Source organism: Manacus candei, unplaced genomic scaffold (genome assembly GCF_025592945.1).
Source record: "Manacus candei isolate 608988 ecotype Guabito, Panama unplaced genomic scaffold, ASM2559294v1 h1tg000056l, whole genome shotgun sequence".
Taxonomy (NCBI): Eukaryota; Metazoa; Chordata; class Aves; order Passeriformes; family Pipridae; genus Manacus; species Manacus candei.
In genome coordinates, this window is record NW_026138104.1 from 7,455,162 (window position 1) to 7,479,369 (window position 24,208).

The following is a 24,208-nucleotide window of genomic DNA, read 5'->3' on the forward strand; positions in this document are numbered from 1 at the left end:
GAGTCCCTTCAACTTAAAAAAGACTAGGTTTGTGTATACAGCTATTTAGTTTTTGATTGACTAATAAAGAAGGCCCTTATTGCAGTAAGAAACCTTTTCAAGACCAGTTTGACACAGAAACTGCTTCACATGTGAGGTCCCAAGAGTGTGGTTTCAAGCTCTTTTTTCAAGGTCTAACTTATACAAAAAGGCTAATTTATCAAACTGTTTCTCAGTTCATCTTTCACCTTTCAGACTGAGTTTTTAAACTGTATCAATTCGTTACTTCCAATAAAATGAATGCTATTCAAAACTCTAGTTTAGGTACAAATGTAGAAAATTAACAGAAATAAACTTCTTCCTGATTTTTGAGGAATCTATCTACCTTTAGAATTGCACAGAAGCAATAAAGGGACAAGCCAAATGATTCCATTTTATGAATTAAAAACTATTTTCACTACATGACAGCACTACCACCTGGCCACTTCAAAGCTATGTACCTTTCCTACTCACTGCCCCAGTGCCCCAGGCGGCGTGGTCAGCCACCAAACACCCTCACAGAGCAGCTGTGCTGGCATCTCCACGATGAGCCAGAAGGAGGCACTGAGTCCTGTTCTCAGCCCAAAGGGGGGCACCAGTGACACACCTGAATGCACACCAGCATAAAGCTGTGCCATGGGCTCACAGCTGAGGTCAGCTGTGTGCTGCCCTGTCACCCTATGCTACAGACATCCAGTGTCAGAATCACTGAACAGCCCCAGAGACAGAGACTCGCCTGCATGTCAGATGAGAACTTTGTCATTAAAGTGAGGACTGAACAAATGCCCACTTTTGTGACGTCCCACCCTGAACCAGTATTACTCCCATCATCTACACGGTTGTCCTCCCAAGCACAGCAATACTTCCTAGGGAGATTTTGCAGAGCAACCTTTAACTACAACCTTTGCCTTCCTATAAAAGGGAGGAGCTATTTCCTTCTCAAGAAGACCAGGTTGAATTCTAAGTATTGCACTTTTCTCAGTGAAATAGCGAAGCATAAATACTGGCTGTGAGCGAGCAGTATGCCAACAACAGGGAACATATTATATACATTTACCTCTACTAAATGAGATGCAAAAAGGAGATAAGTGCTCACAATTGTGAGGGTTTGGAACAAAGGTGTCGATATGTGCAGCTGACTGCTTTGGTAGATGCAGCTGACTGCACACAAGTGATACTCTTCCAGTGTAATATTTCAAAACTATGTTACGAGTATTATCACTTGTTCAAGAAATTCTACATAAGCTCTACAGTACATCCACATATAAGTGATTTAATAAAGCAAGCAAATATCTAACAGAATTCAGAAGCTTGTAACTATATCATATCACAAAATGATTTACCTTAGATTTTGCTGAGTCACTAGTAGCTGAATCTGTGGAAAAATGAAAAAAAAAAAACTCTGCTCAGTTCTGTGCAATTTTTTTTGTTACTACAGACAATGCTGGACTTATGAAAAAGACAAGCACAGAACAAGATGTGAAGCAAATAAAAACCAGAACAGAGTGAATAGTCAGAGCTCACAAAGATGCAAGCTGCACCACAGAAAGCCACCGCCATGAAAGGATGCTGTGAATTGTAGGCAGAACCAGCTCAATGATAGGAATGGCAAAGGAGCCCTGTTCTTCTAAATAAAAAACAGAAATACTAATGTTTATTTAATGCTTTAAGTATACAGCCCCTGCAAAACCGCAGCTGAGAGACCTTTTCAGGATGGCACTGTGTAGTCTCCTGAGATTCAGGATACACAAAGCAATATTGGGTGTCTTAGTATAGCTGGCTTCCTAGGTACAAATCATGGTTCTTGTACTCATATTCTTTTTGTGAGTTTTTAAAGGAATTAAGTAATATTTTGTGTGTAAAACCCCAATTATACAACTCCCTCCACCTCTTACTTAGGTAAAATTTTATTTTAAAATCTGCTAGATTTCAGCAGCTACCAGTTTTGTACTTTTCCATAACAAGCGCTTTTATGAAATGAAAAATGGACACCATAGTTTTACTGTCTCGCAAAACCCAAGATTATACAATTATAAAGGGGGTAGGAAGGGGCTAGCACAGTGACTAAAAAATATGAACTTGGATGTGTTCCAGCTTTAGGGACTTTCTCCCTTGGAAGAAAGAGCTGAGCCCCCTGCCACACCCCTTTTTGACACATGGCTAATGCTTTATGACTAGAAAGACTGGTAGACCATACCATGCTATTTCTCCTCAGGGTCTGCTTCAGAGATAACAAGAAACAGCAGAAAAACTTTTAAAAAGTAGCATTGATCTGTTTAAAATACTCTTAAAAGAAAATTTACAGCACAGATCAACTCGGGTTTTTTTCCATTTACAAGAAACGGGGGTTTCTGCAGACAAGGCAGCTACAGTGTGGGCAACAGTCCTCCTTCTTCCTACAGTTCCAGCTGTCCATCAGTGACATCACAGAATCCACTAATGACATCACCGTGTGATAGACTCCTCCCACTTCGCCTGTTACAACATCAGTACAAAGTGACTGTTTCAGTAAGTGCTGAACAACCCTTTGAAAACTGAAAAAAAAGCTAGAGACGGAGGGATAACATTTGTGGGATACAACATGCTGGGTTAGTGCAATAGCATAGTGAAGGGAGGAGGGAAAAAAGTCACCAAAAAAGAGCCTGTAATGCTTGTCCTTAGCCACAAAAGAGGATGGCATTTATAAACAGAAGGAAATCAGCTTTAGTATAGACATACTGCAACATACTTCAAGTGTCCATCACTTGACAAGAAAACATAACTCAGTTTTTTGCATTCCTAACGTTGGGAAGGAGTAACATTAGACCACCACCGAAGATCAGCCTTTCTGCCATCACAACAAACCACTTTACAGCAGCATATCTGCTTCACCTCACGATGATGATTGCATGGGTTACTGTGAATAAATAAAGTAGTATGTGCAAACCTCATCTTTTAATGATTAAATTCCTGTTATACAAAAAAGTTTTCCAAATTATATCGTGCATGATTATCAACAGTTCAAGTCTTTCGGAAGTGTTAATGGTCTTTCGGAAAAGAGGAAAACGTTTTATTAGTACAAGAAAATAGGAAGAGAGAGTTACAGTGAGTTAACAGAGTAGGTTACTGTAGCCTATGGATTAACACTGTCCAGGCAAGAGTTACCTGATACGTCTCCAGGAGATACTCCCGTTCTTCCAATGTTGGTGAGTAAATGATCTATGTTTGGCACTGGCTGAGATTCTACAGTGTTTTCTTCCTGAACTGCTGTCTATAGTTAATAAACAAAGATCTCTTCATCATCGTTTCACAAACAGTTCATTATGATTCAACAGCATTTAGAAAACTTCATTATTCACCTGAAGAACACGAGGAAAGCGTGTCCTATTTTCCTTTATGCTTTTAAAACAAATGCATGGCTTGCTTTTTAAAAAAAAAATAAAATTCATTACTGCAAGGACTGGAAAGCTACAAATGTGCTTCTGAAGAGCAAACCATACAGGGATGTAATAAGAAATATACAGACATTCTAGAGGCAGCAGAAGCAGATTCTAAACTAAGATAATTAGAACACAAGTATTTATGTCACAATACTTACAAGAGGTTCTTCAGCATCATCTTCTGTGAAAAACCAGTCATGCTACAATTTAAAATAAAAAAGGTGAAAACCCCACAGGAAATACAAACCCCAAAAGTGGCACAATCTAACACAGACATTACTAAAAATGGCACTTTGATGGATAAATACCAGACCCAAGTTGGCCCAATGAGAGAAAAGCCGGTTGATATGTGCACAATCTTATTTTTTAAATAATGAAATGCATCCACTTACTTTTTGGATGAGTGTTTCTACAATTTTATATTGGTCTGGCATGTGCGTAACCATGTGTGTCATGTTATCATCAGATGTCCTCACAAGTGTTGGACCAAATACTATTGCCAGGTTTCTTGGTTCCATCTAAGAAATGAAATATTTCCACATCATACATTAATAATGAGAAAATACAGTAATATGGGCTAAGTAAATTAATATAACTATTAATATATGAGAACCATTTAAAATAAAGACATAAAAAAGTTTTTTTAAAAACACCTTACTGACTCAGGTGGGATGTTACACTACACCAAAATAGGATGTTATGCTACACCAAAACTCTCCTACGTGCAGCAGCAATAAATACATCCGACATTTCTGCAATTCAAAATTCCAACCTTCCTTAACCCACTGCAAGCAAATGGCTCCACAAGCACAGAAAATATTCTTTACACTTTCGGGAGGAATTGTTTTTCTTCCCATGTAGAAACACTTCTGTTCAGAAACGCTGTTTTAAGAATTTTTTGTTTTTTAAAAAGGCATTGGTAGTTCTCTGTGGTTTTTTCCTGAAAATGTTTACAAGAACCACAAAAAATTAGGCTGGTAATCAAATACTGTTTTATGTCTACTGACAAAGACCTCATTCAATTTGCACCAACTTTGGAGGCAGTGGCAGCAACAAACATCATAGACCCAACACATCTATTCATGAGACAGACTATGAGTTATGTGACCATGTCACAAGATTAAAAGTAAATTAAGTATATGACTAGTGTTACATCTCTGACAAATAATTTCAAGAAAGCAACAGCAGAATACTTACCTTCTATTTTTGCTTACTTCTCTGATTTATAGTTTACTGTTCTGGTATAGAAGAGACCAATAATATACAGGAGGCAAGGTCATTGTGCTTACCAGAAGTAGGCTGCAAACATGACACAGGCCCCTGATGCTCTCCTTGACTTGAATTGTGTCCTTTGGCAAGTCATACAATTATAACATCACCTCACTCCTCTAGCCTTATATATTCTACAATATTAACAGTATTTAACAACATTTATACAGCACACCAAGACTGTAAAATGATAAAAAAGCTTCCTTTAGGCATTGCACTTAAAAATTACACTTACTATAATTTCATTATAATGTCAGCTGTAATTCCACCAAAGTTTATAATTTGTTGAATTGTTTTTTAATAAACACACACATTTTTCTTTCATATTTAACTGGAAGGTATTATTTGCAGAACTGATGTTGAAATCTACCATATATTCATTTCAACTGATCTTTTAAATTATTCTTATATTTTAAATGATTTAAGATTGGTCATAGGTGCCTCTATAGAGCATCAATTACATATTTTTTTTCCCTGTACCCTGCACATGGGTAGCCAAGTAACAAGCCACCACATTACCTGCCCTGAGATAAGCATCCATAAGCACACCCATATTGTGGACAGCTTTGCACTCAGCTACCCCTCCCTGAGAGCTAAACAAAGGGGATACTGTTATTTGCATTTACGGTAGGATTGCAGCACACACGGAAGCATTTAACACAAACTACATCTTCCCCACCCCACAAAAATGACAAAAACTTACATTTAGTGGTGGAAAAAGACCCTATAGTGGTAGAACATAGAATGTAGAACATTCAAGTAACTACAGCAAGTCCTAGTCTTAAAAATTTCTGAAGTGTCCAGAAGTGAGGCTTCACACAAAGCCTGGTGTGTCAACAGGGTTGTTCACCTGTGCCCTGCCCAGGCACCCTCTTACAGGTGTCTAGATTGGACTAACTGAAGTTTACAGACTTGGGATAAAATTAGGATGTAAGTAGTTATTCCCACAAGAATTAATACCAGTTTGAAAAAACCTAATTCACATTAAGCAGGTGTGTATTTTTGTAGCAGTACTTAGCCTAATCCGAAAGTCTTAATTTCAGCCACAACAATAAATTATCCCCTCAATTAGAAATAATCCTGTACAAAAATAATACTTAATGAAACAAACAAAAATACATTATATTTTTGTTTCTGATACCTTGTTCTTTTCTGAGTTCTCTGCTACTGTCTTCAGGTGTGCAGAAAGAAACTTGAGAGTCTCGTAATGATGTTCAGGTAAATCATGAATCTGAAACAAACAATCACTATTCAGAATATTAAACATTTAATGCAAATTTTGTGGTGCACTTACAACACAAATTATTTCAGTTTACCAGTCTCTTCAGTGTTTTCAGACGCTCAACAGGATCTTCTTTTCTATTGGCATCTATAAAATCTGCATATTTGTCTGTTAAAAAAGCAGAAATTAATCATATATATATATATACACACACAAATATATATATATTTTTTAGGTTTTATATTTATATATGTATGCATACACACCCCCACCTCCCAGCCCCACTGCCCCATGAACACAGGTAACATATGAAAAGAATGACCTCTGGAAGTCATAAATTAGCCCATTGTATTATATATAATATAATAAAATGGCAGTAGGGGGAAAACCCCCCCAGCTTTCATACAGTATTCCAACAGTAGAATTGAAAATTTTTCCCCTTTTTTTTTTTTAATTATTCATCATTACTTCACCATCAGAGAAATTCTATTTACATCTCATTCTTATGCTCTGAAAGAGAACATTCATTGGAGAGTCGGGATGATTCCACTGGATTTTCTCTCAAATCGTCTGAATGTTGTAAGACAACTATTCAACAGCAATTCCTAAAGACAAAACTGCAAGGAAAACAACTCACCATTGGTAAAAAGGGGTTCTGGGAGCTTTCTGAAGAAGGATTTCAGCAAACTGCTTATCACATTCAAGTCACGCCATTTCTACATATTTAAAAGAAAAAGTCAGACATGCTTTATATTTCTATAGTCACAACACAACCAGAAGTTTTTGGGATTTTAACATGAAAACAGTGTGATCGAAGACTTACATCATCATGAACATCAATGTCAGTCATTCCTTTGTTGAGCTCTTCTTGCATACTTGAGATGGCAGCATTATTTCCAGGAACTCTGTAAATACCTGTGTACTCAAGACCTCTTTCCTCAACTAGTTTGCAGCATATATCAACAATCAGTGGAATATACTGAAGAAAAAGAAGAATTTTATATATATATATATATATATAAGTAATTAATCAAAACATTATTTTAAAATCACAATGAAAGAAAAATTGTACTTCCATACTTTGTTGGTATGAGCTGGGGGGCAGTCATCTAATCTAACACCAAATGTTCCTACAGCAGATGGCTTCTTTTCAAATGTCTTCCTCATAATGCTTGGAATGCCTTTTCTCCATGTCCCCTTGTCTTTTGGTGGGCTTGTCTCATCTTTTTTTTTTTTTTGGTTAGGATAGTGAAAAAAAAAGAAATAAAGAAGAAAAATAAGAACATTTAATCACAAAATTGACTGTCAATACAGGTTAACAGATTTGAAAAGTGCAAGTGACACCTGCTGCATTTTTACCTTTTACTGGCCTGGCTTTCCACAACAACTTGATAAACATTAGTTTGTCTTAAATATACTTTCTGTTACTCTTCTGTGGTGCAAAAGATAAATGTGAACATACTCACACTCCAAACTTAGAAAAGCAAGTAGCTGTATGGTGCTGTGGAATTTCATCATTCTAAGACTAAAGGTGCATAAAGACTAAAGGTATATAAACTACATCTAAGAAAAATAAAATCTACGTTTGGTAGCACAACATTCTCTACTGAATTACAAATTTTGCTGCACAAAATACCCATCAAACTCTACAGCCACACCCACACTTGTGCAGACCTACTCACTCTTTCACAAATTACCAGATTTTAGTCACTACAAAATCATTCCAAACATGACTCATTTAAAAGCATTCTCTATCCAAAAATCAGATTAGAAGTTCAGCTGGTTTGTTTACCTCTCCTATACAATTCTTGCAGCAAATTGCAATTCCCAATTATTCTGCACTGCAAGTCATCTAATACAATACTACTTCCTTCTTTTTTCTGGAAATATTATTTCAGTAGATCTGACATTTACTCAACATGTGCAATTTAGTTACATAATGTGTAGCATAGCAGGAGCAAAGGGACATTTGTTGGGAACAAAAACCAGAATTCACTCACAGCTTAAATTCAAGACTGAATAGCTCAAAAGTGGTTGATCAAAAGTGATTGCTAATCCAGTTGCCTGAATTTGCATACAACAGTCTTAAAATAAAAGTCTGGTCTGAAACACCATATGTTTACAGACTATATGGGGGGGGAAAAAAAAAGAAAGAAAGAAAGAAAAAAAAAAAGAGTAGTTTGTGACATTATTTGATGAAGTTCAGACACTGATTCAAGTTTGCAGTGCCAGCTCACTGGACGTTTTTAGAACTCAGCAGGCAGTAATTTTGTTCTGGAAAAGAAAGCATAGTTTCACTCCTGCATTTTAAAGATTAAGACAGTGAAAAAATCTGTTCTCCTCTACTTTTAAAACACCTCAGTGAAAAACTTTGGTTTCTTAAGAGCATATTTGAAATACAAATTTACCTTATCACTTCCAAGTCAGCTGGAGACAAAAGTATGAATTACACACAAAATTATTTCCAAAGTTTGGCAAAATTTTGCTCACAAGAAGCTTAACACATGTATTTTACTACTGTTAACACTACATGGAGCTGTAAGGGGAAAAAAAACCCCCAAACTCTCTTGAAAAGGGACTGAAATAAAAAGCTTCAGGGGCCTGAGAAGATCTGAAACGTATCTTAAGGTAACGTCTAAATGAAGTGGTTACAAGATATGAGTGATTAGAGTTGCAGCTTAAAAAATCCTATCTAATACTTGGCTTGCATCTGTACATTCATGAATTCAAAAAAACTGAGAAGGACACCTCGATGGCCTTGCACTAGGGCAGTAAGGAACTAAAAAAATACATAAAACATACAGACCTTTAGTAAGAAGCTTCCTTTCAGACTCATCCTTAGGAGAATGTGGACTCTGAGTCCTCTGTTCTGCTTTAGTTCCAAGTAGAGTCTGTCTGATACTTAGACTCTGGCGAGGTGTTTTGGGAGATGGCTCTGTTTTGCTGCTTGAAGAACTAAACAAGATATATTACTTCAGTAAAAAGATCTAGAGAAGGACTCCACAAAAACTACTAGCAACAAAAAATTCACCTACCTCATCATTGTAGAGTATTCTTTAATCCTTCGACTAATTAGATCTCTACTAGTAACACCAGTATCCTATAAAATGAATTGATAACTACTTTACAGTCTTATAAAACAGAAAAAAATATTTTTTTCCTTTCAGAATATGAATAACTCTTCCACTCACCAAATGCATATTAAAAAAATCAACATTTCAGTTCATTTAAAAAAAAACAAGCCTATAACCAAATCAAACATACTAACAGGCAGTTCTTAAGAAGAGTAAAGACAGAACATTTAAAAACCATGAGGAAAACTAAAGTGAGTAATTACAAATTAAGTGTTGCTATTTAGACTTTTTTTTTCAAAGCAATATAATAAAATTAAATCCTCTTAAATTGAAAGTAAGTTGAAATAGAAAAACACAAGTCAACACATACTACTATGAAAAATCCAGTCCTATGTGCACACAGTACTTATATAACTAATTGCTACTACAAGTAGAGCTGAAACAGCCATGACTTCAAATGTGCTTTTATCCACTTATGTAATAAGGCTTATTAAGCCATTTTCCTTTGGATAATTATTTAGAATATGAGCAGATGTGCATGACCACAGAAAGGAAAATATTCCTCTGTTGCTCATCACTGCAATGAAAATGCACTGAGGACAATATTGGGACAGATATTGATACCTTATGTACAATAGCATATGTTTGCCTTTTCCAATTAGCATTAACTTAATTCATAGAAACATCAGCATTTAATCAGAGAAACAGGCATCCTTCAAAGTTTCACTTTTTAACTACTGAGAAACTTGTCCTGCTATACTAATGCACACAACACTTTGCAACGCAAGTCTGAAGAGAGACCACACTGGTACTAAACCTGCAATTATCTTTTTAAAAATATTAGGGACTTTTAGAAGATCAGTTTAATATAAAGTGTATCTTTAGTCAAATCAGAAATTACATTAATTATTTCAAAATTCTGTTCTCTGGTATGACTATGTCTGCCTTTTTTTAAACTCCATTTATTTACTCAGTTACCTTGCCTTTCACCTCATTTTCTTGTATGTTCCTGTACACATTTTGGTCTATCGGTTGATTACAAATTATTTCTTCTGATCAAATACTAATTATAAGAAAACACAATAAATTTTTAATTAAAAGACAAGAACTACGTGTTCTTCATTATGCATCATACGATTACCTCATCATTTAAGTTGCTGTTGTCTTGTATTGCTTTAATCCATGCTAACATATTATCTCTGTCCTCAGCTTGAAACAGATACTCGCAGTCTGATGTGGTGAGTCTAAATACATTTTTCCTCTTGGTTTCACAGTACGAGATGTCTATCAAACAAGCATTGATGCTTATAGGTTGTTCTTCCTCAGACAGGGTCACTTGTTCCTTTTTATCTTTGTACAAATAAAGTGAATGACCTCGAAGAACAACATACAATTGCTTCCATGGCCGAATGCTCCCACCAACTCGCTGAAAAACATCAACTGAGATGTTAGTTTGCTTATTTGTTACAGCGGATGTTTGAGGACTATAAAAAGTACCTCCAGAAGTTTTAAAAAGAAAGACTAACCACCTATCTACACCATTATTAAGAATGCTGGCAGAAAGACTACACAAACACAGGATTCACTAATTGCTCTCTGTTAGAGGAGTGAATTGTTCAATAACCTGCCCTCCCAGACCACCCATTAGGTGTGACTTTACACATGAGAGTAGCAAGAAACCAAATGTGACTACAATTTCAGAGAGGCATTAATACAAATACAGTAAGAAATATTTAGGGGACTCTTGCCTATGCCTTTTAAACTGCCTTCAAGTCAGACTCACATATTCACATCACTGCAATTCCAGACTCCCAATTTTCCTTAAGTGTTAGCCTACATTTGTGCAAAAGGTTAGTTTGAACTCAACTCCCTAACATTCACAAATACAACAGCCTTTTTTCTTTATTAGTAAAGAGGAAAAAAACCCCACAAACTACAAGTAGCAAGGGACTGATTTTTACTACTTAATTAATCACTAGGAATTAGTTTACTTCACAGATGCTTTGAAATGTAAAATTAGAACAGTTTTAGAAAGCGGTCTGTAAAAGAAGCTGAGGAACTGACTAAGGTCAATGTTCTAGCAGGTCTAACATTTTGTCAATCTTATTGATACTCTTATTCCCCCCCAAAAAAAAAAATTCAAAAAAGCAAACCAGGAAGGCTTCAAGTTTCTTATCTTGTTTTTTTCACCAGCTTAGTATTTGTCCCAGGTTAAAACCCAAACACAACAGGTACCTTTCCTTTGTCTGTAACAAGCTGACGAAAATGGAGCCATCCTTCCTTTGAGGCATCACCAAACACCTCTGAAGAAGAATCTTTTCGGGAACCAGAGTCTTCTGAAGACTTCTGGCTGTCTGGGACCTAGAGAAAACATCACAGAAAGAACCCCACAGTGTACTTCTAAACACACTTCTCTAAGTACCTAGGTTCAATATGTTTCTTACTTTAAAAATGCCCCCAGGAATATCCTTCTGGGAAAACATAATTTCTAAAGTTTCCATACATCAATAGTGACTTTACACATCCAAGACTACTTTGAGAAACTTGTGGAGTCTTAGACTCTCATTAGTATGTTTTCACAAAAGCCCACCATACATATGCTTTGTTTACAGAGACTGAGGAAAATGAAAATCAAGGACCATGTGATGAGTCTAGAAAAAAAAGAAACCACGTTCACTTATGCGATGCATACAGTTGAACAATTTGATGAGTAGCAATTCCAATAAACTTCATGTCTGTTTAACACATCATTTTGTATAATGGAGGTGTATAATTCATACAACTTGTGTAACGTTTATGAGTTGCTATATACATATTTACCTACCTTAATCCCCTTTAGACTAGATACATGCTTAATGGATCTGTTGGGAGAAAAACAAATGTTAAAATGAGATCTTACACACTTCAAAAATAGATGTCCAAATTAACTTGTATTTTTCATGAACTCACGATTTTCCCTCTTCTCTGTAGTCATCCAGTCCTTCATCATACGACTTGGATCTCTCAGTTTTTGCGGCAGGCTGGCTATCCAGAACACTAGGCCGCATGGATTCTACAAACGAACAGGAATTTTTGAGTGTGCAGGAACCTGAATGACATTTTAGCAATTTATTTCAAGCAAGAAAGAGTTTACAATTTTCACTCCCATTCTCCAGAGTGTGAAAGGAAAAAGTTGCAAGAGAAAAAGAACGAAATCAACGCTCACCATGATCATGTGAAAGCTGTCGCCGAATTAAAGGGATTGGAGATGTGGGACTGGGAGGAACAGTTGTTATAGCTGGTGCTTGAGAAGCAGATGCAGAAATAACAGCAGAAGCAGGAATGTGTGCAATATCATGGTCAATACTAGGACTAGTCGGTTCATCTACAAAGGTAATATGTCATATATTAACATATTAAATGCATTAATCAAATGCTCAAACCAAATAGCTGCCTGAACTTCTCATTATTGGGATATCAGATATCTTACACATGAAGTCATTCCAACAAACGTAAGAGTCCAATTAATTCACACTATCAAATGTCCTCTTTTTTTTCATGAAGAGAAGCCTGTTTCATTTCATAGGGATGTTAACTGTACATCAGAGATAAAGGCAAAACCCATAGATTTTGTTGTGTGTGAAAGAAACAGGAATTATTTGCTAATCTCTCATATTTATTTTCAAATATTTCTATGCGTAAGCGAAACCCACATTTATTATATCAGTAAGTCTGACCTCAAGAGACAGACAACTACAATAAAATACAGGCAGACTAACAGAAGCCATTTGGTTTAAACGAGTGTTCAAATAAAAAAGCCAAGTCACAAGCAAACAAAAAGAGCATTTTAAACAGCTATCTAGCATCCAAGGAACCAATCCCCCCATCCTCCGTACATTCAAATAATGAAGCAAGTATCCACACTTTTAAAAGATGGGACTACTTACTACATACCAAGCAGTTCTTCCACTAATTGTTCATACAAACGATTGCATGCCATACATGCCCAGCACCTCTCAGTCTCAACAGCCACAAGGGTCATCATGAAAGATTCCAAAAAGCTCTAAGCATTTCTAGTATTTAACATGTTTCTTACAAGATGGAAGAAGCCAAAAGATGCATTTTCAATCATTTTGAGAAAACAGCCATAACATCTTCCAGAACACATTACTAGTACTACAAAGATAATTCTACTTCATGCTCTGGTAGAAGAGGGAATGGAAAAGAAAAAAAAAAATCAAGTCACGAGCAGGGGCTGAACTGTACTGCCGTAATGAATATGAATGTACCCTAGGTGCTAAGAATTGTAATATGCAGAGCTACTGAAAAGCCTATTGAAATCAATGAACACTCACAGACAGAGGTTTATTCTTTGCTTTGTGCGAACACAACTGCGTGTGCTGCATTGTGCTTTCCCAACAGTCACTAACAGTTCTGTTAAGGCAGCACTTGTACCATCAAAATTTGGCAATGTACATTTAAAATACAGCAATAAACAAAGTGCAGGAAGGTTTAGCAATAACACCCCTCTAAATTGTCTGTGGTGGAAAATGTAAAAATTTTTGAAGTTAAAAAGCATATCCAAAAAAACCCAGCTGTGAACTAGAAACATTAATAGAAAGAGAAAGCAAAAGAATCACACCAAAACGTGATGCTACAATTTAAAAATTTGCATGTTTTACCTGCATCCACAGTGATAAATTAGAAGCATTTACAAATCACTTCTCTACAAAAATTAGAAGACAGGAAGAACCTCAGCTACACTTCCATTTCAAAACCACAACAGCTCAATGTCCTGGTGTCTTTTTACATCTACACTTCCCAGCAGCAAACCCTGAAACTAAGGTTGACTAAGGAATATAACCACTGGTTGTACAATTGACTGGTTTATAGCACACAAACTGGAAGTGTTCAGGTTTGTTATTTATGTTAACAGACATATCTCAAATATCACAGTCTCTACTCCCAAAAATTATAAAAACACTAGTGGTTGAAATAGATCTGTGCAAGCTGTGAACACAAACATGTTTGGCAACACTATACAATTTCCCACAACACTTAAATCCAAGAATTCAGATGAGAAAATCCAGTTTTTAATAATTATTCATATCATTATTACTTCACAGTGCATCTAATCCCCAGATGAATCAAAACTGAATTGAATTTGGAAATAGGCAAACTTTACAGGAACTGCAAATGACATTGGTACAGGAGAGGCACAACTGTTCAATCCCTAAAGAGGTTGAAGGTCAGCTAATGGCAAGCTTTTACATAATATAAAGTGATTATAGAGCAAATCATGATGTACACCATAGGAGTTTCTGCCTATTAATTTAATGCACCAGCAAACTCCACCACTGCTGTACAGTAAGAGACAAAACCCAAACAACTACATATATCCCTTGTATTTTGGTTTTTCTTTCTTCTTAGTACTTGCAGTATTTGTCTCCCTTTTCAGTTTCCTTGATTAATTGACATATTTTCACCCCAAAACTCCTTGCACAGCATGTGAAAGGATGTGTTTGGCTCACCAATGAAAATGACTGTGTCCAAAATACAGCAAAGCATACAGAACAAACAAGCCAGAGGAGAAGCCCCATAAAATAATTCACTTTCAGTTTGTGACCTCACAGATTACTTGTATCTCTTTAAGTATTTGGAACAAAAAGGTCAAAGACTCCATGGAAAACATTATTCTGGGAAGCATTGAAAAACACCTGGCAGACAATGCAGTCATCAGTCACAGCCAGCACAGCTTCACGAGGGCAAAGTCAAACCTGATTTCCTTCTACAATAGGGTAACCCACTTCATTGATCAAGGGAAGCCAGTAGATGTAATCTTTTTGGACCTCAGCAAAGCGTTTATTACTGTCTCTCACAGGATCCTTCTGGACAAAATGTCCAGCACAGAGCTGGATAACTGTGTTATGTGATGAGTGAGCAACTGGTTCACAGATCGGGCATAAAGAGTTATAGCGAATGGGGTAACATCAGGATGGCAGCCAGTCACTAGTGGGGTTCTGCAGGGCTCCACCCTCGTCCCAGTTCTCTTCAACATCTTTATTAATGACCTGGATGCAAGACTTGAAGGAATGCTAAGGAAGTGTGCCAACAACACTAAACTGGGAGGAGCTGTTGCCTCCCTCAAGGGCAGAGAGGTCCTGCAGAGAGACCTCAACAAATCAGAGAGATGGGCAATCACCTACCACATGAAGTTTAACAAGGGCAAGTGCCAGATTTTGCACCTGGGACAGGGCAACCCTGTTGTGTGTATGGAGTGGGGAACGAGAGGCTGGAGAGCAGCACCATAAGGAGGGACCTGAGGGTCCTGGTTGATGGCAAGTTGAAAATGAGTCAGCAGTGCCCTGGCAGCCAGGAGGGCCAACCGTGTCCTGAGGGGCATCAGGAAAAGCATCTCCAGCCAGTCAAGGGAAGGGATTGTCCCGCTCTGCTATGCACTAGTGAGACCTCACCTTGAATACTGTGTGCAGTTTTGGGCACCACAATATAAGAAAGGGACTGGAGGGGAAGCCGTATGAGGAGCAGCTGAGGTCACTTGATCTGTTCAGCCTGGAGAAGAAGAGACTGAGAGGAGACCTCATTGCAGTCTTCAACATCCTCATGAGGGAAAGAGGAGGGGTATCTCTTTACTCGTGTGACCAGTGACAGGACTTGAGGATATGGCATAAAGCTGAGTCGGGGAGGTTTAGGTTGGATATCAGGAAAAGGCTTCTCACCCAGGGGGTGGTTGGGCACTGGAACAAGCTCCACAGGGAAGTGGTCACAGCACCAGGCCTGTCTGAGTTCAAGAAGGTTTTGGACAATGCTCTCAGGCACATGGTGTGATTCTTGGGAGTCCTGCACAGAGGCAGGAATTGAACTCAATGATCCTGATGGATCCCTATTCTATGATTCCAGGACTACTTAAAGTTTTACTTTTCATTTGAGAAATGGATACAATCTGTTCTGCGTTTTTGTCTAAAGAGCTACTCAAGAGATGGGCCATTGGATACAAGTCAGCACAGTGACAGAGTATCTCTGGCCAAGGGGGAGATGTCTCTTGTAACCTCTGTTTACACATCAGCATGCAACAGTTGCAACTAATGATTTTCAGGAAGAGCCCTTCAAAAACATTTATGGGAGTAAGACACTGAAAACTTGTTAGCTCCAACCAGAGCTAACTGATCCTCTAGCTAAAGCAGAGAGAAAAATCATACATCAAAGTATGTTTATATTGCCGTGCAGCTGGAGATCAGGGACCTACAAAGAGAAGGAGGATCTGTACAGAGTGTAGGTGACCTGAAAAATATTAAATGACTCTGCAAAGACACAAATTTACACAGAATGGGCTCAGAGGCAGATCCAGAGATTTCAAAACAGAAGATTTCATGGGTGAGAAAGCATGACAGAGAGGACATATTATCCCCACTCTATGGATGAAAAACTAAGGAACAAGTATTAAACAAATATTCAAAGGAACAAAACACAAAAAATATCTCTGAAAAAAAGCACAGATCCATATCATAACCTACTATGTTGCTACAATACAATTTTATCATGACTCAAATAACATTTAATGTCTTTGTTTACACCTGCATCTCCTGGAACAGTTCCTCAAACATTAAGGTTTGAAAGTAATAACCTGAACATGAAAGGGGCACATTTTGAGAACCTCAAATATAATGTAAATGAATAACAGAATTATTTAGGAGGGAGCAAACCGCAGAAGGTCCTTTGGCCCACCTCCTCCACTGAGCAGGGTTAGTGCTGAATTCAGACCATATTGCTGAGGGTTCTTGTCCAACAAGTGCCAAACAGAGGGGAAGATCTCCCTCAATCTCCTGGCTGTGCTCTTTCTTTTTGGTGCAGACCAATATAGTGCAAGTCTTCCTCACCCTCGCGGTGCCAGTATCATTGCAGGAAGTTAAACTATTCCAGGAATAGGACTTCACACATGTCCTTGAAATTCAAGATGTTCCTATCAGACCACCCCTCTAGGATGAGTCCTCCTGAATACATATTCACATGTACTGTCTGCACCCTGTACTTTGGTGTTGCCAAACTTGATAAGTGCATTTCATGTCCTCTCTAGGTCATCAACATTAAACAAGGTAGATCTGAGGAACACCACCTATAACCAGCCTCCAGGTAGAACATGAACCCTTAGGCATTGCCCTTTATACCTCATGATCCAGTTTTCCTACGTATCCAGCAGTACAGCAACCTGGACTACAGCACAAGGATGGTGCCACAGAAGAGCTCAAAACCCTTACTAACATCAAGGCTGGCGACCACCTTGTGTTTTCCTCCCATTTCACAGATATCATCTCACTATAAAAGGCAATCCCATTAGTGAAGCACTTGGTAAATCTATGCTAGCTATTCCAAATGATCTTCTCCTTCCTTTGCCCAGAAACAAGTTCAAAGAGGACCTACTCTATGATTTTCCTAAGGGCTGTGATAAAGTCAATTGACGACCTTCCCTGAGCTGTGCTTCTCATAGTTTTTCAAGAAGTGTGCGCAATTTGCTTTTTTCCAGTTAGCAGGGACTTCTTCCAGTCCTCATGATCCTTCAAAGATGACAGACAGTATCTCTGCAAGGACACTAGCCAACTCTGTCAGCATCTTCAGATGCATTTCATCAGGTTGGATGGACAGGTGTGGGTTGAGCTGCATCAGAGCTCTCTGTTTATCTAAGCTGGTAGAGACTGTTGGGTTTTGGTTGGTTTGTGGTTTCTTTTTTTTGGTGGGGGGAGCTGGGAAGAGCATTATTTAAGGAAATTGTTTAGTTAACTGAATCAAAACATATACATATGGGAAGTAAATTCAGAGACTAAATTTAGTACAGAGACTAACCATCAGGGATGCTTTAATAGGGATTATTAACAGAGAAAGGTGATTTTTCCCTCCAATCCCTGGGGGTTCAGGGATTGTCAAAGCTTTCTTCACTGGTAATAAAAAATGACTGGAAAAAACTAGCTCCCCAAGGCTAAAGTCATCTTTCCCATTTATGCCCTTTTGGGCATGGCAGTCTTTCAAGCAATATTTCAACTTGAAAGACTGTAAGAAAGAACTGCATTATTTAATAAATGTATTGCAGACCAGATTACTGTTTAAAACACTAATTGGGCATTTCGATTTAAATGGACAATGTGAATATGTGGCTATAAAGCTTAATTCAACAAGTATATATTTTATCAAAAAGACTATTATCTGATTTAAAGATTCAAATCATAAAAATGTAATAGCTATGTAGGAACATACACTTGAAACAGCTTTAAATTTCACATGAAGAATGTTGAGACAGCATGCACCCTCAGAAATAAAAAAAATTGCTCAACATACAATTTCTCAAACTGCATGCATTGAAGAAGATAACTGTACTGTAAATATTACTGGCTTTCTGAAAATCATATCCATTTCTTAGATTAGGTATGTGTTTAAAGATGCCCTCATAGGATTTAACACAATTTTGGTTACTCATGGATCTTGTGGAATTGTAACAGTGATTGATCTTTGTAAAAAGCTCGGCCTTCTGTAGAAGGCTAGAGAGGCAGCTCATATTGCTTTCTGTCTCCAAAGCAAAGGGCTATAAGAGTCATTAAAAACCATTAGCTTCATTCAACTCAGGCACAGATGAGAAGGTTTCTATCTATGAATCAGATCTCCCTTCCTTAAGAGAGATAGGAAGAGGATCCTCATCCACACACAGGCAAGGGAGTTAAAAAAAATAGTCTGTCTCCAAGGAAACCCCAGAAGAAGTTGAATTTAAGGCAAACACAGACGTACTAATATAGACCATTTTTCTTAACAGCCTGTCAGAAAGACAATCAAATAAAAATACCATGTATGCAATTTCACCTGAATAGTGAGAAGGCCGGAAGTAACCAATAAAACAGAAACGAATTGTTCAGTCAAAAATAAACTACACAGAACTGACCCTGCTATCACACAAGATAGCACAAAGGATTAATAAATACCCCACTGTAGGGACTTCTTGTTACAAATCTTACAGTACAAGCTGCTGCATCTTATAATTCAACTTGCAATGGTAAAAGCTCCAGTAAGTACAGACTTCCAAGGGGGAAACACACGATTTGGAAAGAAGATACACTACTGCCTGGATTCATCACGACCTGTGTTACCTTATTTTTTCAAAAGAACCTTTAAAAATATATTTCTGTTAGTTAAGTACTTCCAGCACTGGCAACACTAACTGTCTTTACAAAGAACTTCTTCATATATCTACTTTACGTAATTATCCTCGTGTGGCCAAAAGAATAGAATGGAAACATGTCTGCATGCTGAGCACATTCATTTCTCTAAGCCCCAGAAACACAGGACTGGAACAAGCCTCCTGAATCATCAAATCCAGTCCTCTGCTAATGTGTTCATGTAAATAATATGTTTGTGATACTGACTGAGTTTCACACAAACAGAAAAGGCTTCCCAAGGTTATTCTTCATGTGAGACTATTCTGAAAACCTCATCTATGACAGTCTGTTGTCTATTTCAGCATTAAACAAATGTATAACTATCTTTCTATACAAAGCAATTTTAAAGGTTCCTGCCCGTAGTATTACACCAACAAAAAGTGCAATTTCCAATATACTTTTTTTTGCCAAAAACCCTGATAGCATGCCCTTATTACCTGAAATTATCATTTGAAGTTATAACGATCCAGTAAGGATGGTTTATGCTTTGAAAATATTACTCATTATCACACAAATCTGATGCTTCTATTCAATTAAAACTCTTCTATATGTTACGAATTATTGCTCCCAATTTTAACTTTTAATTAAAAAAATATTTTTGAGTTACAGAAGCATTTAAATGGTATTTATAACACTAATTTGTAATTTTGTGGTTTGGGTACTATACTTCAGAATACCACAATGATTTAAAAATTGTTCTTTGGATAAGAAACACTGCAATTTTCAGCCTGAAGCAATAGTGATTTGGCAGGCCACACTGTAAAATCCTGGAAAAAAAATTGAAGACTGATGCTTATCTTAGAAACACTGATGACATGCTAAAAGCTGTGCCAATGCTATCACTATAATAATAGAAGAAATAGTCCTCAAAAATGAACATCTGTCAGCTCTAATCTCTACTGCAATTGCATTTATATTTTCATCGTTTGGAATAGCTAGGAAGTAACTTGTAGGAAAGAAAATTATCACAATAAACAAAGATTTTCATTTGCATCTTGACTGCTAACAGTTTTTTCTAAAATTAAAGTTTCCTTAAAACACACCATATCAACCATCTGTATTCAGCCACCATTTGCCCTTAAGGTATCCATACATTTGGAGTTGACAAACCTGGATCTCTGCTGGAGAAGTCTGAGGTTTTGAATTTCTCTCTGTCTGATGTTTATCTCTTCTCATGAAGAAAAAACAGAATAAGTACATTCTTTCAAATGTTCTGTTACTGCATATGAGAATAATTCTGCTTACTTGCCCTAACTTTTGTCTATTCATATCATTGTAACCCTTTTCATGGTGTGTGTGCAAGTGTATCGATTTATTTTATTGTTTCAATTGCATTCAATGTCTGTGTATTCACAATGTCATCTTCCAAGCCTAAAGAGCCTGCAGAGAGAGGCATACAGACATAGAAGGAGGATGGAAAAGGTAAAGCATATACTTCACTAAGACAAGACAGTAAAGTCATTACACTTTCAAAAAAGTACTTGGAATTATGTACGTGACTTCTTGCTTTTGAAAACTAGTATGAAGATCAGCTCTTAATGCAAGATGAACAGCAGAACCTGCCTGATTACTAGCACAGAAATTGCTGTGGTAGTTTGACTGCACTAAGGATAGAAACAATACAGAAATTTATTGCAAGGATGGTGAGGCACTGCCCAGAGAAGCTGTGGATGTCCCATCCCTGGAAGTGTTGAAGGCCAGGTTGGCTGGGGCTTTGATCAACTTGGTCTAGTGGAAGGTGCCCAAGCCCATGGGCAAGGGGATTGGAACAGTCTTTAAGGACCCTTCCAAACCCCCACTGTTCTATGACTCATGATATAAAACTATTAGTGGCATTGAATGGTGAATCAAGATTAGCACTATGCTGGTAAATCTTACATTTGTATCAGAAATTCAGCCAACAGGAGACAGTTTTTAGAAAAACACACACACAAAGTGAACAAATACCATTTAGTTTAAGCTGTGAAACTCCTGGCAAATCTTTATTTAAATCAATCAAGGTATTGGATAACAAAATTTTACTCTAATACAAAAGAGAATAGAGAAATTCATGGAGCACTTAAAATCATATTAGGCTTCGAGATGTAAAGTGCAAACAGTTGGAGAATAGAAAGTACCATCATTAAGTATCACATACCCTTGTCCTGTTCTTATACCTTTCCTTAGGTATCATTTTCAGTCAGAGGGAGAACACTCATCTTTTTTTTTTTTTTTTACAGTATGTTGGTGTTATCAAAATCTGGTCAAATATTTTTATCTGGCTAATTTTCTTTCAGTTATTCACAAATTAATAGGGGAGTGAAGTGACCTATAATTTTTCTAGGGTAAGAATGTACTAAATATTTTCAAAATGGGATCGCACCTCTGAGGAAAAGTCTTTGTACTTCTCTGATGGTACTACAAGCCTAAGAGAAAAGCTCTATAATAGGATGAGACTATGAACTTGTTTTATTTCTAAAAAAATTTAAACGTCGAGATGATATTTATTTAGGTTAAGGTTTTTAAAACATATCCATTTAAGATTCATTTTCATGTGACAACCCACTGTGAAGCTGGAAAGAACATCCACCCAATAGTACTGGCCAAAGCACTAAGCTGCACTGGCAGTCAGACTTGCTGCAACCAGGTTAAGTATTGAAGAAGCATCTCTATTTCACTCCTATGGGTAGTTCATTCAACTCAGTAAGGGAGTTGGATTATCCTTTTTTTTGCATTGCTTTCTACTCTACAGTAAATAGTGTAAGAAGGAAAAAAATATTTCCAACCTTGCTGCAAGTCTCAGACACACACACTAGACATCTCTAAGAAATGTATTAAAAGAACTATATTCTGAATCAACCTTTTCTCTGTGGTTACAAAAACCACAGAATCATAGAATGGTTTGGATTGGAAGGGAGCCAATCTCCCTGTTGTGGGCAGAGACACCTTTGACTAGACCAGGCTGATCAGAGTTCCATCCAACCTGGCCTTAAATACTTTCATGGATGGGGCATCCACAACTTCTCTGGGCAACCTGTTACTGTGCCTCATCACCCTCACAGTACAGAATTTCTTCTTAACCTCTAATCTAAACCTACCCTCTTTCAGTTTGAAACCGTTGCCCCCTGTCCTATCACTACATGCTCTCGTAAAAACTCTCTCTCCATCTTTCTTGTAGGCTCCCTTCAGGTACTGGAAGGCCACAATTACATCACCCAAAGCCTTCTCTTCTCCAGGCTGAACAAGTCCAATTCCCTCAGCCTTTACTCATAGCAGAGGTGCTCCATCCTTCTAATCATCTTAGTATTCCTCCTCTGGACTCACTCCAACAGGTCTATGTCCTTTCTGTGCTGGGGACCCCAGAGCTGAATGGAGCACTGCAGCTCATCAGAGCGGAGCAGAGGGACAGAATCACCTCCCTCACCCTGCTGGCCACGCTGCTTTTGATGCAGCTTTCTGGGCTGTGAGCACACATGGCCGGCTCATGTCCAGCCTCTCATCAACCAGCACCTTCAAGTCCTTCTCATCAGGGCTGCTCTCAATCTGTTCATCCCGAGGCCTGGATTGATACCGGGGGTTGCCTCAACCCAGGTGCAGCACCTTGCGCTTGGTCTTGTTAAACCTCAGGAGATTCCCACAGGCCCACTTCTTGAGCTTGTCCAGATCCCTCTGGATGATACCTTCAGGTGTGGCAACTGCATCACTCAAGCTTGGTGTTATCTGCCAATCTGCTAAGGGTTTCTTATCTTACCCACTGTCTTGTCATTAATGAAGATATTAAATAACACTGGCCGCAGTAAAAACCCCTGAGGGGCACCACTTGTCACTGATGTCTATCAGGATGTTAAGTAGCATTTTAATTTCCATTCCAGTAAAAGTAAACACATCCAAAAATTACCCAGTAGGTCAGAAATTTATCATTTGCTGTTCTCTAACACAGAAATTGTGTTTACAAGTCTGAAAAATGCACATTAAGCACCACAAATTGCTAATATAGTCACTGCCAAAGAAAATGGTATTTTTATTAGTCTAGAGACCAGATGAGACCATTTCTGGGTAAAAGAGGAAACTCTCATTAGACTAACTGGTATAGTTTGAAACAATAAAGAGAATTTCAAGACCAGAATCTTTCTTTGGACCTGAAATAAAACCAGCAGCTTTCTCAGCTAACCACAATACTCTGCATGTAGTAGCACATGGAGAGTACTGAAGTCTGCAATACCAGAGCATGTTTATCTGTAAAGCCAGGCAGCTTTGTCACCCCCAAGAACATCTGCTTATCGGAAGAAGAGTTTGAGCACATAGTATCTTGCCTAATTTTTTAAAATAAATCCGTTTTCCCCATAAAAGATATTACATCTACCTACTAGGTTTGGTCTGAACAAATCTCTCATTTCTATAAGCAAATGAAACCCAAAACTTAACCTCCCTGCTTCTGAACTGCCTTTTGTGAAAAGACCAGTGTCAAAAGGCAGTTCTTCAGTAACACACCATGATCCGTGCAAGAATTTGCTGTAAGAAACCTTAACAGAAACTCTGCTTGGATTTCTGTTTGTGGTGCAAGGCACTGTGCTATTCAGCAAGAGCTAAAATCATCCTGATCAACATCCTGTTCTCAGGAGCAGGTTAGTCACAAAACACTGCTGCAGAAGTCAAATGTTCCTGGCTGAATTTCTACCAAAATATGGTGTGGCCATATCTACTACTTTTAATGAGCAGAGAGTGGTAATAAAAATACACACACCACAAAGTATGTAAAATGGTAGCAATATGTAAGCTTGGAATCATAGTGACTTTCCATCAGAAGAGTTAAAAAGCCTTTAACTGTGTTTCAAAGCAGATCTAGGGTTTTATCTGCCTGATTAAGTAAGGTTTTTAACAAGTAAAGCTGTAATTAGGCATAATGATAGCCTAACAAGCAAAGTTAGAATAATGCACATTAATTCTAACTTGGGAAGAGGTCCACTTTTAACAGCATTTCATGGTCTTCCTATTCAGAGAGGGTTATTTCCTCTTCAAGGTGCTGGAACTGTG

The 24,208-nt window shown here is 37.7% G+C and overlaps 1 protein-coding gene across 4 annotated transcripts in view; it reads right to left on the reverse strand.

Moving 5' to 3' along the window:
* The window catches only part of ARHGAP21 (Rho GTPase activating protein 21), a 110,131-nt gene that overhangs the window by 2,769 nt on the left and 83,154 nt on the right, over positions 1-24,208 (reverse strand). For 3 of the 4 annotated variants that reach the window (XM_051802265.1, XM_051802267.1, XM_051802266.1), the window contains 16 exons: positions 12,208-12,366; positions 11,952-12,054; positions 11,827-11,863; positions 11,238-11,363; positions 10,144-10,428; positions 8,964-9,028; positions 8,735-8,883; positions 7,009-7,151; positions 6,752-6,907; positions 6,566-6,644; positions 6,023-6,096; positions 5,848-5,937; positions 3,830-3,955; positions 3,596-3,637; positions 3,163-3,268; positions 1,362-1,393 (listed from right to left, as the gene is read on the reverse strand). In XM_051802265.1, coding sequence (XP_051658225.1) covers positions 1,362-1,393; positions 3,163-3,268; positions 3,596-3,637; positions 3,830-3,955; positions 5,848-5,937; positions 6,023-6,096; positions 6,566-6,644; positions 6,752-6,907; positions 7,009-7,151; positions 8,735-8,883; positions 8,964-9,028; positions 10,144-10,428; positions 11,238-11,363; positions 11,827-11,863; positions 11,952-12,054; positions 12,208-12,366 — 1,772 coding nt within the window. The remainder of the gene's footprint in view (positions 1-1,361; positions 1,394-3,162; positions 3,269-3,595; positions 3,638-3,829; positions 3,956-5,847; positions 5,938-6,022; positions 6,097-6,565; positions 6,645-6,751; positions 6,908-7,008; positions 7,152-8,734; positions 8,884-8,963; positions 9,029-10,143; positions 10,429-11,237; positions 11,364-11,826; positions 11,864-11,951; positions 12,055-12,207; positions 12,367-24,208) is intronic. The other variant, XM_051802268.1, reaches the window with a different exon arrangement.